Source organism: Nycticebus coucang, chromosome 19 (genome assembly GCF_027406575.1).
Source record: "Nycticebus coucang isolate mNycCou1 chromosome 19, mNycCou1.pri, whole genome shotgun sequence".
Lineage (NCBI taxonomy): Eukaryota > Metazoa > Chordata > Mammalia > Primates > Lorisidae > Nycticebus > Nycticebus coucang.
This window is the reverse complement of record NC_069798.1, coordinates 18,077,824-18,095,264: the sequence shown is the minus strand read 5'-3', so window position 1 is coordinate 18,095,264 and position 17,441 is coordinate 18,077,824. Positions and strand designations below refer to the sequence as shown.

At 41.4% G+C, this 17,441-nt stretch overlaps 1 protein-coding gene and 1 pseudogene across 1 annotated transcript in view; both read right to left on the bottom strand.

Moving 5' to 3' along the window:
- Positions 1-9,077: 9,077 nt before the first annotated feature.
- On the bottom strand, positions 9,078-9,919 carry LOC128571677 (mitochondrial import inner membrane translocase subunit Tim29-like; annotated as a pseudogene).
- Positions 9,920-16,450: 6,531 nt separating this feature from the next.
- Positions 16,451-17,441, bottom strand: part of PSMA8 (proteasome 20S subunit alpha 8) — a 77,338-nt gene continuing 76,347 nt past the window's right edge. Inside the window, exon 7 of the mRNA XM_053571597.1 lies at positions 16,451-16,728. Coding sequence (XP_053427572.1) covers positions 16,636-16,728 — 93 coding nt within the window. The 3' untranslated portion in view covers positions 16,451-16,635. The remainder of the gene's footprint in view (positions 16,729-17,441) is intronic.

The window sequence follows — 17,441 nt, the reverse complement described above, 5'->3', positions numbered from 1 at the left end:
TTATATATGAGTTAATAAAAGACATGAGCTAACAACAACAAAAAAACAAAACACAGATTTGTGACATTATGTATATACTTCGATCCTGTGGTCCTAATTCTAGTGAACTTACCCTGTAAATATACTGCACATATGTGAAATTCCAAACATAATGCTTATTTATTCATTGCAACATTACTGTGATAGCAATACTATGAACACTAATGTTCATCAGCAGAAGCTGTTTAATAATTTATATTACTTCCACAAGATAGACTACTTTAACAAATTAAAAAAAATAATTTAGGTTTGGTGCCTGTGGCTCAAGAGCCTAAGGTGCCAGCCACATACACCTGACCTGGTGGGTTTGAATCCAGCCTGGGCCCGCCACGCAACAATGACGGCTGCAACCAAAAAATAGCCAGGCGTTGTGGCAGGCGCCTGTAGTCCCAGCTACTTGGGAGGCAGAGGCAGGAGGATCGCTTGAGCCCAGGAGTTGGAGGTTGCTGTGAGCTGTGATGCCACAGCACTCTACCCAGGGGGACAGCTTGAGGCTCTGTCTCAAAATAATAATAATAATTTATATTATATCTGTATAATGGGAAGAATGATCCTCACATGGAAAGATCCTCAGTCCTTCAGTTTCATATTGTGAAAAAAAGTACATCTGTAATCAACTATATATAACATACTTACAGTTACATAAAATATATTCATACTTGTATATATGTATGTATATATAAAATATCATGGCAAGTACACTGAAAAGATCAGTGGAAACACTGATAGTACTTCTTGCCTCCAAGAAGAGTAATTTAGTTGCCAGAGGACAAAAATGAGATGGAGTCCTTCAACTATTAAATTTTTTTTTTTTTTGAGACAGAGCCTCAAGCTGTTGCCCTGGGTAGAGTGCCATGGCCTCACAGCTTACAGCAACCTCCAACTTCTGGCTTAAGCGATTCTCCTGTCTCAGTCTCCCCAGTAGCTGGTATTACAGGCACCCACCACAACACCTGGCTATTTTTTGGTTGTAGTTGTCATTGTTGTTTGGCAGGCCCAGGTTGTATTAGAACCCACCAGCTCTGGTGTATGTGGATGGCACCTTAGCTGCTTGAGCTACAAGCGCCAAGCTGACTATAACATTTTAAAAAAATCATAAATCATGGACTGTATTACTTAATAAAACTAAGATTAATAATATAAAAATTCCTTTCAGTGGGACTATTACAAGCATTTCTTCATGTTGTTCTCTTATGTGATATACGCCTCTTTTTTTTTTTGGCAAAGTCTCACTACTTTGCCCTCGGTAGAGTACTGTAGGGTCACAGCTCACAGTAACCTCAAACTCTTGGGCTTAAGTGATTCTCTTGCCTCAGCCTCCCAAGTTGCTGGGATTACAAGCACCCACCACAATGCCCAGCTACTTTTTTTTTGTTATTGCAGTTGTCATTGTTGTTTAGGTGGCTTGGGCCAGATTTGAACCACCAGCCTTGGTGCATGTGGCCAGTCCCGTAACCAATGAGCCTGATATATGCTTTTTTTTTTTGGCTGAGGCCAGGTTTGAACCTGCCACCCTTGGTATATGGGGCCAGTGCCCTACTCACTGAGGCACCACCCAATCACCTGTTGTTGTTGTTTTGTTTTGGGTTTTTTTCAGACAGAGTCTCAGTTTGTCACACGCAGTAGAATGCTATGGTATCACAGCTCACAGCAACCTCAAACTCTTGGGCTTAAGCAATTCTCTTGCCTCAGCCTCCCAAGTAGCTGGATTACAGGCACCTGCTACAATGCCCAGCTATTTCATTTTAATTTAATTTTTTTTTTTTTTTTGAGACAGAGCCTCAAGCTGTCACCCTGGGTAAAGTGCCGTCGCATCACAGCTCACAGCAACCTCCAACTCCTGGGCACAAGCGATTCTCCTGCCTTCGCCTCCCAAGTAGCTGGGACCACAGGTGCCTGCCACAATGCCTGGCTATTTTTTGATGGCAGCCGTCATTGTTGTTTGGTGGGCCCGGGCTGGATTCGAACCCGCCAGCTCAGGTGTATGTGGCTGGCGCCTTAGCTGCTTGAGCCTACAGGAGCCAAGCTGCTATTTTTTTTTTTGTTGTTGTTGTTGCAGTTGTCATTGTTGTTTAGCTGGCCCAGGCTGGATTCGAACCGCCAGCCTTGGTGTATGTGGCCAGTGCCATAACTGCTATGCTACAGGTGCTGAGTCTGATATATGCCTCTTAAAATTAAGATCTTAAAAGAAGAGCAGTGCCTGTGGCTCAGTGAATAGGGCGCTGGCCCCATATGCCAAGGGTGGCGGTTTCAAACCCAGCCCCTGCCAAACTGCAACAACAAAAAAAATAGCTGGGCGTTATGGCGGCCGCCTGTAGTCCCAGCCGCTCTGGAGGCTGAGGCAAGAGAATCGCGTAAGCCCAAGAGTTAGAGGTTGCTGTGAGCTGTGTGACGCCACGGCACTCTACCCGAGGGCAGTACAGTGAGACTCTGTCTCTACAAAAAAAGAAAAGATCTTTTTTTTTTTTTTTTTTTTTTTTTTTTGTAGAGACAGAGTCTCACAGCCATAACCGCTGTGCTACAGGTGCTTAGCCTGATTATATGCCTCTTAAAATTAAGATGTTAAAAGAAAAAATCACCTGTTGTTTTTTTGTTGTTGTTTTGTTTTGTTTTTGAGACAGAATCTTACTATTTTGCCCTTGGTAGAGTGCTATGGCGTCACAGCTCACAGCAACATCAAACTCTTGGGCTTAAGCAATTCTCTTGCCTCAGCCTCCCAAGTAGCTGGGACTATAGGCACCTACCACAATGCCCGCCTATTTTTTTTGTTGCAGTTGTCATTGTTGTTTAGCTGGCCCAGGCCAGGTTTGAACCTGTCAGCCTTGGTGCATGTGGCCAGCACTGTAACCACTGTGCTACAGGTGCTGAACCTCTAGTCACCTGTTTTCTCTAGTATGTCATATGTAAGGCATTATATCTTTACAATCCTATATTAAAAATACAAAGGAAAATCTTCTTGCAGTTAGGCATTTTTTATAATTTTAGATACTGAAAATTTTTGTGGGGGGATGATAAAACAATTGCTTAATTTCTTTCTAGAGGGGTTAGCCTCAATAGATGTATACAGACACACACACATTTTTATATATAGTAGAATTCTGGGAAGATGGCTGACTGGTAGCAACCCTCGGCAGAGGCTCCTGAGCAAAGGAAGAAAAACTGGACAGAATCAGACTCTATGAAGACAATGACAGAGAGCTGAGCCAAGAAAGAAGTTCAGCAAGCTGTAACTCCAAGGAAGAGCATTCAAGAAAACAAATTATGGGTACAAAGCCTATTGACTAGAGGGCAGGAGACCCCTCCCACAAGCAGGAGGGCTGCCACAGGCTAGCAGGTAACAAAAGATCTCTCATTTTACTTTGCTGGAGAGAGCTGCTAAATTCTAGGTCTCTTTCTCTAGACACCATGCTGCCAGGCATAAAATTGAACAGATATTTTCCCCCACAAGTCCAAACTCCCAGTCCACCCTTTCCTCCTTGCATGGCAGTCTAAAAGTTCTGCCCCCTGCCGAGCATAGAGTGTTTGGTCTTGTCCTAAGAGATCTGGGCATAGTGTGGACCACCAACCACCAGGACGGAATCTGTGACTAACAGGGAGGAAAGAGGGTGTAGGAAGAAAGGGACACTCGGAGGGAAGAGGAACAGTCCCCTGGTTATGACTATGCCTGGCCAGTGGTAGTGTTGACCCTCGATTTGGGCTGTGTCTGGCGGCATGGGGTGCAAAACCCCCAGCTCTGACTGCATCCACAGGAGGAGAGTGGTTGCCCTGTGTGGGCTGAATTTGGCAGACAAGGCTGGTCCCCAGCCCCTACTGAGCCTATGAGCAGAGGCTTGTTAGGCATGGACTGAGACCTGAGAGCAAGGGTGTGGTCCCCTGATTCCAACAGAACCCTCAAGCAGTGGCTTACTGGGTGTGGACCAAGACTTGTGGCCTAGGGTGTAGTCTACTGCCTCCAGAGGGGCTGGTGAGCAGAGGCTTACTAGGTGAGAACTGAGACCTGTGGGCAGAGTGCAGTGCCCAGACTCTAACAGAGCCTGTGAACAGAGGCTTGCCAGGCGGTAGACTAAGACTGGCAGGTCTCCTGACTCCAACTGGTCTGGCAAGCAGAGGCTAGCTGTGTATGGACTGAGACTATGTAGGCGAGGGCTTTGCCCCTGGCCCAAGCTGAGCCTGTGAGCAGAGAAGCGGACAATATTGTGGACTGAGTCTGGCAGGTGGGAGTGTGGATCCCTGTCTCCAATTGGGCTGTTGAATCCCTCTCTGTTGGGCAGGGTTTGTTGAATCCCTCACTGCCTAAGACAATTTGGTTGGAACCCATGTCTGGGGCTGTCCACTCAGGGACATTCTCAGGTTCATCTTCGAAGTTCTGTAGCAGAAAAGAACTGAAGAGTGGGGGCTGGGTGCCACAGCTGTTTGTTATCTCTTCATAGTTGAGATTTAAATCTAATACTGTGGTTTCTTAGGATAGGTTAGAGGTTGGCTGATATCAAAACAGGCCTAGCTTGTGCTATCTCACCAAGTAGGTCCTCAGAGTCTCCGGCCAAAACTCTGACAGGGTCCTTTGTAAGGTTGTAGGAGATAAGCCACAATTACAAAGCCTAGAGATTTGGTAAGGGGCTATCTCTACTACCTGGGGATCCCAATTAAATCTCACCCTACAAGTTCTAATAACCAAACAGTGGAAAATAAAGATGGTGTGGACCCAATAGAAGAACTCTGGCAAAATGAATAACCAGAGTAGATCAACCCCTCCAAAAAATGATAAAGGAGATACAACTGAAGATGCCATGCATAGACAAATGGCAGCAATGTCAGAAATTGAATTCAGAATATGGAGGCAAATAAAATAAATAGAATGGAAGAAAACATAGAAATTGAATTCCAAAGAGTAGTTCTAAAGTTGTCTCAAGAAATTAATGAATTCAAAGCCCAAGTCACCAAAGATATGTATGGACATAATGAGAAAAGAGATAGCAGAGCTCAGGGAAATGAAAAAGTTAGTTGAGGAACTCCAAAATATAGTAGAATCCCTCAGTAATAGAGTTGACCAGGCAGAAGAAAGGATCTCTGAAACTGAAGACAAAGCTTTTGAATGTTTCCAAACATTCAAAGAGGCAGACAAATGGAGAGCAAAAACTGATCATTCCCTGAGAGACTTGTGGGATCACTCCAAAAGATCAAACATTCGTCTTATAGAAATTCCCAAAGGAGGGCGGTGCCTGTGGCTCAGTGAGTAGGGCGCCAGCCCCATATGCCGAGGGTGGTGGGTTCAAACCCGGCCCCGGCCAAACTGCAACAAAAAAATAGCCGGGCGTTGTGGCGGGCGCCTGTAGTCCCAGCTGCTCGGGAGGCTGAGGCAGGAGAATCGCGTAAGCCCAAGAGTTAGAGGTTGCTGTGAGCCGTGTGACGCCATGGCGCTCTACCCAAGGGCGGTGCCGTGAGACTCTGTCTCTGCAAAAAAAACAGAAATTCCCAAAGGAGAAGAGAATGGTCCTAAAGGTACAGATGCTCTACTCCAAGAGATTTTGGAGGAGAATTTCCCAAGCATTGCAAGAGATACAGAACTTCAGATATCAGACAGTTTCAGAACCCCAGCAAGACTCAATCCAAATAAAGCATCTCCTAGACACATTGTGATTAACTTTGCCAAAGATAAGATGAAGGAGAAAATTCTGCATGCAGCCAGACGTAAGAAAAGCATCACCTACAAAGGGAGAAATGTCAGAATAATTGCAGATCTCTCAGCTGAAACCTTTCAAGCCGGAAAAAAATGGTCATTTACCTTCAGTCTCCTAAAACAAAACAATTTCCAGCCCAGGATCCTCTATCCAGCTAAAGTGAATTTCATTTGTGATGGAGAAATCAAATACTTTAATGACATAGATATGTTGAAGAAATTTTCCATAACTAAACCAGCTCTCCAGGATATTCTCAGGCCCTTCCTCCACAATGACCAGTGCAATGCTCTACATCCAAAGTAAACTCACCCAGAAATTTTTGAACAAAACACAACTTCCATAGTGGTGAAAGGATTAAACATGTCCACTGGACATCTGAAAGTCATGACACCCAAAACGCAAGCAAGCTTATCAATTCTCTCAATTAATGTGAAGGGTTTAAATTGTCCTCTTAAGAGGCACAGGCTAGCTGACAGGATACATAAACTCAGACCAGATATCTGCTGTACATAAGAATCTCATTTTACCTTAAAAGATAAAAATAGACTCAGGGTGAAGGGATGGACTTGTATAATATAGGCAAATGGAAACCAGAAAAAAAGCAGGGGTTGCAATTTTAGTAGCAGATACAACTGGATTTAAACCAACAAAGATAAAGAAAGATAAGGAAGATCACTACATATCCGTCAAGAAAAACACCCAATATGAAGAGATTTCGATAATTAACATTTATGCACCCTACCAGAATGCTCCTCAATTCATAAAGCAGACCCTAATGGATATGAACAACTTGATATCTTCCTGTACTAAAATAGTTGGAGATTTTAACACCTCTTTGACAGTTTTGGATAGATCCTCCAAGCCGAAACTAAACAAAGAAATATTAGACTTAAACCTGACCCTAAAACAAATGAACTTTACAGATCTTTACAGATTTCACCCTAATAAAACTGAATATACATTCTTCTCATCAGCCCATGGGTCATCCTCCAAGATATATCATGTCCTAGGACACAAAGCTAACCTCAGCAAATTTAAAAGTATAGAAATTATTCCTTACATCTTCTCAGACCACCATGGAATAAAAGCTGAACTTAATGGCAACAGAAATGTTCATACTCAAACAAAGTCATGGAAGCTAAATAATTGTAGGCTGAATGATAGCTGGGTCAAAGGTGAGATTAAGAAGGAAATCACCATTTTTGGAACAAAATGATAATGAAGACACAAATTATCAAAACCTGTGGGATACTGCAAAGGCAGTCCTAAGAGGGAAATTTATAGCAGGAAGCCTCATCAAGAAAACAGAAAGAGAGGAAGCCAACAACTTAATGGATCATCTCAAGCAACTGGAAAAGGAAGAACATTCCAGCCCTAAACCAGGCAGAAGAAATAAATAACCAAAATTAGGGCAGAATTAAATGAAATTGAAAATAAAAGATTCACAATATCAACGAAACAAAAAGGTGTTTTTTTGAAAAGATTAACAAAATTGATAAACCTTTGGCCAATCTAATCAGAAATAGAAAAGTAAAATCTCTAATATTGTCTATCAGAAATGATAAAGAAGAAATAACAACAGACACTTCAGAAATTCAGAAAATCCTCAGTGATTACAACAAAAATCTCTATTCCCAGAAATATGAAAATCTGAAGGAAATGGACTGATACCTGGAAGCACCTTCCTAGACTCAACCAGAAAGAATTAGAACTCTTGAATAGACCTATATCAACCACTGAAAAAGCATCAACAATACAAAATCTCCCTAAAAAGAAAAGTCCAGGACCAGATGGCTTTACATTCGAATTCTATCAAACCTTTCAAGAGGAACCAAAACCTATATTATACAACCTTTTCCAAAGAATAGAAAAATAAGGAATACTTCCCAACACATTCTATGAAGCAAATATCACCCTGATACCCAAACCAGGAAAGGATCCAACAAAGAAAGAAAACTATAGACCAATATCATTAATGAATATTGATGCAAAAATATTCAATAAGATCTTAGCAAACAGAATTCAACAACATATCAAAAAAATTATATACCATGATCAAGTTGGTTTTATTACAGGGTTACAGGGTTGGTTCAATATATGCAAATCTTGGGTGGCACCTGTGGCTCAAAGGGGTGGGGCGCCAGCCCCATATGCCGGAGGTGGTGGGTTCAAGCCCAGCCCCGGCCAAACACTGCAAAAAAAAAAAAATATATATATATATGCAAATCTATAAATATAATACATCACATCAATAAAATAAAAAACAAAGACCATATGATTCTCTCAATTGATGCAGAAAAAGCCTTTGATAATATCCAGTATCCTTTCATGATCAGAATTCTTAAGAAGATAGACATAGAAGGGACATTTCTTAAACTGATAGAGGCCATCTACAGCAAACCCATGGCCAATATCATATTGAATGATGTAAAATTGAAAACATTCCCAGCTACTCGGGAGGCTGAGGCAGGAGAATCGCCTAAGCCCAAGAGTTGGAGGTTGCTGTGAGCTGTGTGACACCACGGCACTCTACCAAGGGCGATAAAGTGAAACTCTGTCTCTACAAAAAAAAGAAAAAAAAGAGAAAACACTTCCACTCAGATCAAGAACGAGGCAAGGATGCCCACTGTCTCCACTGCTATTCAACATAGTAATGGAAGTCTTAGCCATTGCAATCAGGCAAAAGAAAGTGATCAAGGGTATCCAAATAGGGTCAGAGGAGATCAAACTCCCACTCTTCGCTGATGATATGATACCATACCTGGAAAATCCCAGGGACTCAACTTCAAAACTCTTAGAAGTGATCAAGGAACACAGCAGCGTCTCAGGATACAAAATCAATACTTACAAGTCAGTAGCTTTTATATATGCTAACAATAGTCAAACTGAAAAAACAATCAAGGACTCCATTCCTTTTACAATAGTGCCAAAGAAGATGAAATATCTGGGAATTTACCTAACAAATGATGTGAAAGATCTCTATAAAGGGAACTATGAAACTCTGAGAAAAGAAATAGCTGAAGATGTTAACAAATGGAAAAACATACCATGCTCGCGTCTGGGAAGAATCAACACTGTTTTTTTTTGTTGTTGTTGTTGTTTCAATGCCTCCTTTTATTAACTAGCCATAGAACACCAAGGTGGCAGAGATACTTTCATTCCCTTAATATTTCAGCTTTAAAAGTATAATTATCATAACCTCTTTAAGTACCAGCCATATATAACAACTTATTACTTTTCTTAGACTTCTGTGTTTTAGGGCTACTGAAGTATTAACATACCCAGAATCCATGATTCCACATAGATTATCAGAAAATGCTTTATCTGGGTAGCGCCTGTGGCTCAAAGTAGTAGGGCGCCTGCTCCTTATGCTGGAGGTGGTGGGTTCAAACCCAGCCCCGGCCAAAAAAACAATTGCACAATTCCAGGCAGTCTCCCAGAAATGGGAGCCGTGAACTCATATCGGGACCTCCGATTGCACCTGGAAGTAGGCCTGGCTCAGGACGAGCCTGTCCTTCTTTTCTTTTTGCAAGACCTGTTCCTCCCATAAAGCCTGATCCACTTGATCATCAGTGAGCAGGACAGGCTTGTACTTCTCATCGAAGAGCTGCTCATTGGTCTCTGAGCGCAGCTGGTGGGGCCCCACGATGCGTAAGTGTGCTGGCAGGTGAAGGAACTCTTCATCGTTGATGTCGCAGTCACGCATCCGGGCCTCCAGCACCCACCAGGGACCCACGAAGCCCACATCCAAGATCCGGCCCGGGAAGTCAGTCCAACGGGGCTGCAGATAGCTGCAGTGGGCCTGATAGAGACTGGCCTGGGGGTCAAAGGGCGCCTCGTACACAAGCGAGTAGAGCCCCAGGTTCACTTGGCACAGGCAGCCATGGCCCCGCAGCCAGAACAGCCGCTGCATGTAGGTTTCCGAGTTGCATTTCGCAAGGCCGGCACCAGCAGCAAAAGGGTCCCAGACGTGTAGAGCGACGCCTCCTCGAAGGCACTCTCGTTGGGTGCCAGGGCGCAGCAGACCGCACCCCCGCCCAGCAGCCCCACATACACAACGGCGCATCCCGGCCGGCTCGAGCCGCCGCCGCCGTGTCCCCCCAGGCTTCTGCATAGTCCCGGCCTCGGAACCAAAATCTCTTTAGAGCAGCCGCCGCCACCCTCTTCCGGCTTGGAGTCAGAACCATTGTTAACGTGTCCATACTACCCAAAGCAATCTACAGATTAATGCAATCCCTATTAAAGCATCATTGTCATACTTTAAAGAACTTGAAAAAATAGTACTTCATTTTATATGGAATCAGAAAAAACCTTTAATAGCAAATACATTACTCAGAAATAAGAACAAATCAGGAGGTAACACATTACCAGACTTCAGGCTATACTATAAATCTATAGTGATCAAAACAGCATGGTACTGACACAAAAAAGAGTGGAGTGGTAGATGTATGGAACAAGAGAACCAAGAGATGAACCCAGCTATTTATCTCATTTGATCTTTGACAAGCCTACCAAAAATATTCAGTGGGGGAAAGACTCCCTATTTAACAAATGGTGCTGGGTGAACTGGCTGGCAACCTGTAGAAGACTGAAACTGGACCCACACCTTTCACCATTAACAAAAATTGATTATCACTGGATAAAAGTTTCAAACTTAAGACATGAAACTATAAAAATACTAGAAGAGAGTGCAGGGAAAAACACTTGAAGAAATTGGCCTGGGAGAATATTTTATGAGGACCCCCCCCCCCCGGGCAATTGAAGCAATACCAAAAATCTATTACTGGGATCTGATCAAACTAAAAAGCTTTTACACAGCCAAGAGCACAGTAAGTAAATCAAACAGACAACCTTCAGAACGGGAGAAGATTTTTGCAGGTTATGCTTCTGATAAAGGTCTGATAACTAGAATCTACAGAGAACTTACACTATTCAATAAGAAAAGAATAAATAACCCCATTTCTATGTGGGCAAGAGACTTGAACAGAAACCTCTCTGATGGAAGACAGGCACATGGCCCACAAACACATGAAAAAATGCTCATCATCCTTAATCATCAGAGAAATGCAAATCAAAACCACTTTGAGATATCATCTAACTCCAGTAAGATTAGCCCACATCACAAAATCCCAAAACTACAGATGTTGGTGTGGATGCAGAGAGAAGGTATTGTGTGAAGGCCGGTCCAGTGGTCGATGACGCGGAGGTTAGACCTGCTTATTGAAATAGTATGAGGCAAAGAGGACTACAAGCTCTGGTGGCATGTAGCAAACTTTTTTATTTTTACCTGGCTTATATAGCCAGTTCTGCACATACACACTGTTAACCAATAATCATACAATCATTTCATAGGTATATTGTAAAAACAAATTAACCTTTTCCTGGAATCTGCTAATCTACTGATCAATTGATACTGATTCTTCTAATTTTCTATTATATTTAAAAATAGTAGTCCCAGAAGGATGTGCTGTTAGCCATTTTTCCCGTAAACCGGTAAGTCATAAGACCGCTGTGGGGAAAAGGTTTATTGTTCTCCTGCTCTCTGGAGGCTGACATCACCTGGAGGTAGAGACCTTATCTTACAAAACCACAGCCCAGAGATTCCTAGGACTTACTGGTGACATGTCTGCAAGCCTTGGCCCCATGGCCAGCTTCTGAGCACTGGACTTTTACCTCCAAAGCAATAGGCTTAATGGCCTATTTAGAGTTCAGACCCAGTTTCAGCCTGACTGTGCAAAGTAAGAACTTATCTCTGCTCATTCTCAGAATGGTGGGCACAGAGGCATATAGGCTTTTTGCCTATAGAAAGGAATGCTTCTACACTGCTGGTGGGTATGCAAGCTAATACGACCTTTTTGTAAAGAAGTTTGGAGAACATTTAAGGAACTAAAAGTAGACCTACCATTTGTTCCTGAAATTCCTCTACTAGGTATATACCCTGATGATCAAAAATTATTTTACAACAAAGACATTTGCACCAGAATGTTTATTGCAGCCCAATTCATAACAGCCAAGACATGGAAACAGCCCAAGGGTCCATCGACCATGAATGGATTAACAAATTGTAGTATATGTACACCATGGAATACTACGCAGCTATAAAAAAGGATAGCGACTTCACATCTTTTATGTTTACCTGGATGGAGCTGGAACATATTCTTCTTAGTAAAGTGTATCAAGAATGGACAAAAAAATTATTCAATGTACTCAGTACTACTATGAAATCAATATATAACCATCTATACACTCATATGAATAGCAAAACATAACTATAGTCCAGAAAGTAGAAGGAAACCAGGGCTGAGAGGGAGGATATGGAGGAGAGAGGGTATTTGGGGGGACTTCACCTAATGTACATGATGCAACGGTATATTTCAAAACTATTAAGAAATGAGTATTAATTGTGATGGATGTGTTACTTAGTTCAATGTAAACATTTCACATTGTATATTGAACCAGTACCCTAAACCCCACAAATGCATCAATGTACAAAGTTATGATTTAATAAAAATAATTAAAAAAATAAATTATATACAGCTACTAACTTGGAAAGCCCTAAGGAAATATGAAATATATGAGTAGTGAAGCAGTGAAGACCATTTTTGCAAAGTTGAAGAGTTTTTATTTCAGTCATATCCTTTTTCCAAATACGTAGAAAGTTCCTAGGTTCCAAATGCCTTTTAAAACATTTCAAATTTCAGATGTTTCTTAAGAGAATCATGATTTCACTTCAAATAATGGTGATGGTCATGTCTTCATTACTGCACCCACTTGTTAATTTCCCTCAATGACCAGGATGATTGGTAATGAAAGAAAAGAAATTTCAAAAAGAGTTAAGTGTTAACCTTAGTATGAGACAAAGCCATCTCTGGCTGTTATTTTAACATTTCAAAGACACACGTTAGTTATAGAGCATACCAGAAAAAGCACTCATATGCCACCCATTATTTAAGTGACAGAATGTGTCAAATGCAGTTGAAGCCCCCAGTATGCCTTTCTCTGCCATGCTAATTTTGTTTTTGTTTTTTGCTACATGTAGATCCATTCATAGACATCGCTTTATAAAATATGCATAAGCTTATTTTTTCTGAAAACAGTGTGTTTTCTTAAGGATATGCATGTTTACATTTTTTAATATTTTTGCTCTTCATTGAGTATTTTTGGATTCATGATTGTGAAATACATAAAATACACAATAAGTGCAGATACCTGATGTGCACAGATGAGGGAACATGAGCATAACATGAGCATAACCGCCATGCAGCTCTGGGAAAGTCTTACCAGTCCCTGTGCATTTCTTCTCCCCAGCTCCCAACAGAAGTACTCAATTTCCTGAGTTTTCTTTTTCTTTTTAATTTTTTATTTATTTTTATCCTGAGTTTTCAAACAACTATTCCCTTGCTTTTTTTGTTTTATAAATATTGTATCTTTTATTTTATCTTATTGTCTATCTTTTAAGATAATCTCACTGTTGCCCCAGACTAGAGTTCTATGGTGGCATAGCTCACAGCAACTTCAAACTCCTGAGCTCGAGACCTTCTTACCTCTGCCTCCCTAGTACCTGGGACTATAGGTGTGTGCTACCACACCCAGCTCATTTTGCTATTTTTAGTAGAGAGGAGGGTCTCACGCTTGCTCAGGTTGGTCTCCAACTCCTGACCTCAATTAATCCACCCATCTTGGCCTTCCAGAATGCTAGGAATACAGGCCTGAGCCAGTAGGCCCAGCCAAACACTTTATTCAGTTTTACAAGTCTTTTAGCTTTCTATAAATGTTATTATTGTATATACTTTTTCACAGCTTGCTTTATTTTTTTCTCACTGCTCTGTGATTTATCTATGCTGATACATACAGCAGCAGTTCCTTCTTCTTTCCCCCTACTGTATGTACTCGTAATGCTACTATATGAATACATCAGTTTCTTCATTTATTCTCCTTGATGAACGTGAGGTTGTTCTTTTCTTTCACATGTGATTACTTATGCATATATGCAAATTTCTGTGGGCTTGTCTACCTGGGAGTGAAATTACTAACTAAAGGGCACATGCCTATTTGACTCTACTAGGTATCACTAACTTGCAATGCTCGATACATTAAATAGTCATTTTTATGATAATTTTTGCCAGTCTGATGGGTATAAAATAGTAGTGTCTCATTTTAGATATACCACGCATTTCCTTGATGATTTGTCTAGTAGACCAGTTACTAAGATATTTGTAAGAGAAAATCATTTAGTTTTCTCTTCTATGGACTGTTTATATGCACAATATTTGCTATTTTTAAAATTTACTTATTTATTTGAGATAGAGACTCACTATGTCGCCCTGAATAGTGCCACAGTGTCATGACACAGCAACCTCAAACTCTTGGGCTTAAGCAATTAATTCCCTTGCCTCAGCTTCCCAAGTAGCTGGGACTACAGGTGCCCACTACAATGCCCGGCTATTTTTTGGTTGCATTGTTTAGTTGGCCTGGGCCAGGTTCGAACCCGCCACCCTCAGTGTATGTGGCTGGCACTGTAACCTATGCTACGGGTGCTGAGCCTATTTACTTATTTATTTTGAGACAGAGTCTTTATCACCCTTAGTAGAGTGATGTGGTGTCCTCTACAATGCTCAGCTATTTTTAGACATGGGGTCTCACTCTTACTCAGGCTGGTCTCAAACTCCTGAGCTCAGGCAATCCACCTGGCTCAGCCTCTGAGTGCTACCGCGTTTCCCCGAAAATAAAACATCTTCCGAAAATAAGACCTACTTACAGGTTTCCTTCTGGGTGAAATATAAGGCATCCTCCCAAAAATAAGGCCCCCCCCAGGCTCTGTCTCAGAATGAAAATTAATTTACTGTAAACTGGTTGCTAAGGCCGCCCGATTGGCATCTAGCAACCAGTGACCTTACGCAGAGTCCTGATGTCACTGCTGTGTGGAGGCAGAGCGGAGGTTGAAGTGAGCGGTGAGCGCAGGGTGAGAGAGAGGAGGAGACTTTCGCAGATGCGTGTAGAAGAACAGGCGGATCAGAGCGGTCGGACACTGCGAAGGTGGTGAGTGCTGGTCTGTCTCTGGTGACACTGCCTGATGCTCGCAGCCGCCCTCATGATGACTGAAGGTAGGATTCACAGTTTGTCTGGTTTGTGTTGACAACTACCATACTACTGTACCATATACAGGTAATAAATATCCTTTATTTTCATTTAACTGTATGTGTACCGCATTCTTCTTCATGGAAAAATAAGACATCCCCTGAAAATAAGACCTAGCACATCTTTGGGAGCAAAAATTAATATAAGACACTGTCTTATTTTCGGGGAAATGGGGTGGGATTACAGGTACTTTTTGCTATTTTTTTATTCCTTTGAATCAATAGTTTTTATATCCAGACACACATCTTTTATCATTTCTTTGTGCTACCAGTTGTGGCCTGTCTTTTCACTTTCTTTATGTTTTTTTTTTTTTTTTAGTTTGATTTCTTTCTTTGAGACAGTATCTCACTCTGGCCCAGGCTGGAGTGCAGTACGCAGTCATAGCTCATAGCAACCTCAAATTCCTGGCCCAAGTGTTCCGGCTAGGGCTACTGGTGAGCACCACCACATCCAGCTAATTTTTCTATCTTTTATACAGTGAGGGTCTTGCTCTATTGCTCAGGCTGGTCTTAAACTCATGGCCTCAAGCAATCCTCCAACCTGGGACCCCCAAAGCACTAAGATTACAGGTGTTAATCCATAGCACCCAGACTCTTCATAATTTACATTAATTTTTATGTAGTTGAATCACCAGTCTTTTGGGTAAGTATTGATACTTTTTTTTTTTTTTTTGCAGTTTTTTGGCCGGGGCTGGGTTTGAACCCACCACCTCTGGCATATGGGGCTGGCGCCCTACTCCTTTGAGCTATGGGCGCCACCCTGATACTTTTCTTTATTTTGTTTAGGCAATCTGTCCTTACTCACAAGCTCTTAGAGATACCTTCCTGTGTTTATGTCTTCTAAAAGCTTGTTTTCGGTGTGCCAGAGCAGCCACACGGGCCAGACAAACCATGTGGCCACAGGGTAGGTTGCCTGGCGCCACTGCTGGTGATGGCCAAACTTCTCAAAGTACAGCTGGCACTGGAGCAGGCTGGTGTTGGGCTCACGCACTAGCTCCCACAGCGTCTTCCCCCTCCCTCAGGCCCAGTCCCCATGACACCCCTGGATCATTACCACCCTACTGCCACCCTGTCTGAACGCTGTCTCTTACCACACTTTAATAGCCTGTTTGGATTAGGCCTTTAATATTTGTTCTATAAACAAAAAAAATGTTGTAATTTATAAAATGAAAAAGAGAAAACATGGTAAATATTTATTTATTTATTTTTTTGCTTTTTGGCCAGGGCTGGGTTTGAACCCGCCACCTCCGGCATATGGGACCGGCACCCTACTCCTTGAGCCACAGGCGCCGCCCATATTTATTTATTTTTAATTAAAAATGTTTTTATTCCTCTAGTGCAATAAGACAAATGATAAATATTTAAAACTGAAGGCAGCTCTAACAAAATTTTGAGAATTTACCAGTACAAGGATGGTTTTGTTATTCACTGAGAAATGCAACTCAACATTATATTTGGTTTATTAGTACTTATTAAAAAATTATCAACTTTTTAAAATTGTAAGTTTTTTCTTAATTAAATTTGCATATGTGAACAAAATTAACACACCTAGGTAAGTTATAGAATAAAGTCTCAGGTGTATGTGGAATTATGACTGCTTTCGACAATTACTGAAATTTCCTTAACCTATGTTTGAATATGTAATAGAATGAAGACAGCCACAAATCTTACATTCTCAAAACAGCACACAACTAAGAAGTAACTTATTTTCCCTAAAACTTTACTGAACAATTCCAAGCAGTACAACAAAACATTAAAAGCTCCCATGGTCATCCTAAGAACTAGACAGTCTTCTTTGATTTTTTCTTCTCTGTGTCTTCCTTTTCCCTCTCTATTTCAGTTACTTGTAATTCAATTTCCTTAGCACTAAACATCTGAAAAGAGAAAACATTTTAAAGAAAAGACTTTAATTAAACCATAATTATCTAAATACACAATATGAAGACAGCTAATATTTTATAAATTTATATTAAGTATCTATAACTTTGTATGTTATAACTTTAAATATATAATGAATTTTTTTTTTTGTAGAGACAGAGTCTCACTTTATCGCCTTCAGTAGGGTGCCATGGCATCACACAGCTCACAGCAACCTCCCAACTCCTGGGCTTAGGCAATTCTCTTGCCTCAGCCTTCTGAGTAACTGGGACTACAGGCGCCCGCCACAATGCCCTGCTATATAATGAAATGTTTTAAAATGTTCAAACACAATTATGGACAGTATCATCACAATTATGGACAAAACTAGACCTCTGACGTTTCCACTATCACTGTGCTAAAAAAGAAAGCAGGGCAAAAGGTGATATGGCATTATATATCCTACATAGGCATAGAACTCTGAAAACATTTTTTTTTTTTTTTGAGACAGTGTCTCACTCTGTGCCCTGGGTAAAGTGCTGTGGAGTCCTAGTTCACAGCAAACTCAAAGTCTTGGGCTCAAGCGATCCCCTTGCCTCAACCTCCCTAGTAGCTGGGACTACAACTGCCCACCAGAGTGCCTGGCTAGTTTTTTCTATTTTTAGTAGAGACAGGGTCTTGCTTTTGCTCAGCCTATTCTTGAATTCTTGAGCTTAGGCAATCCAACTGC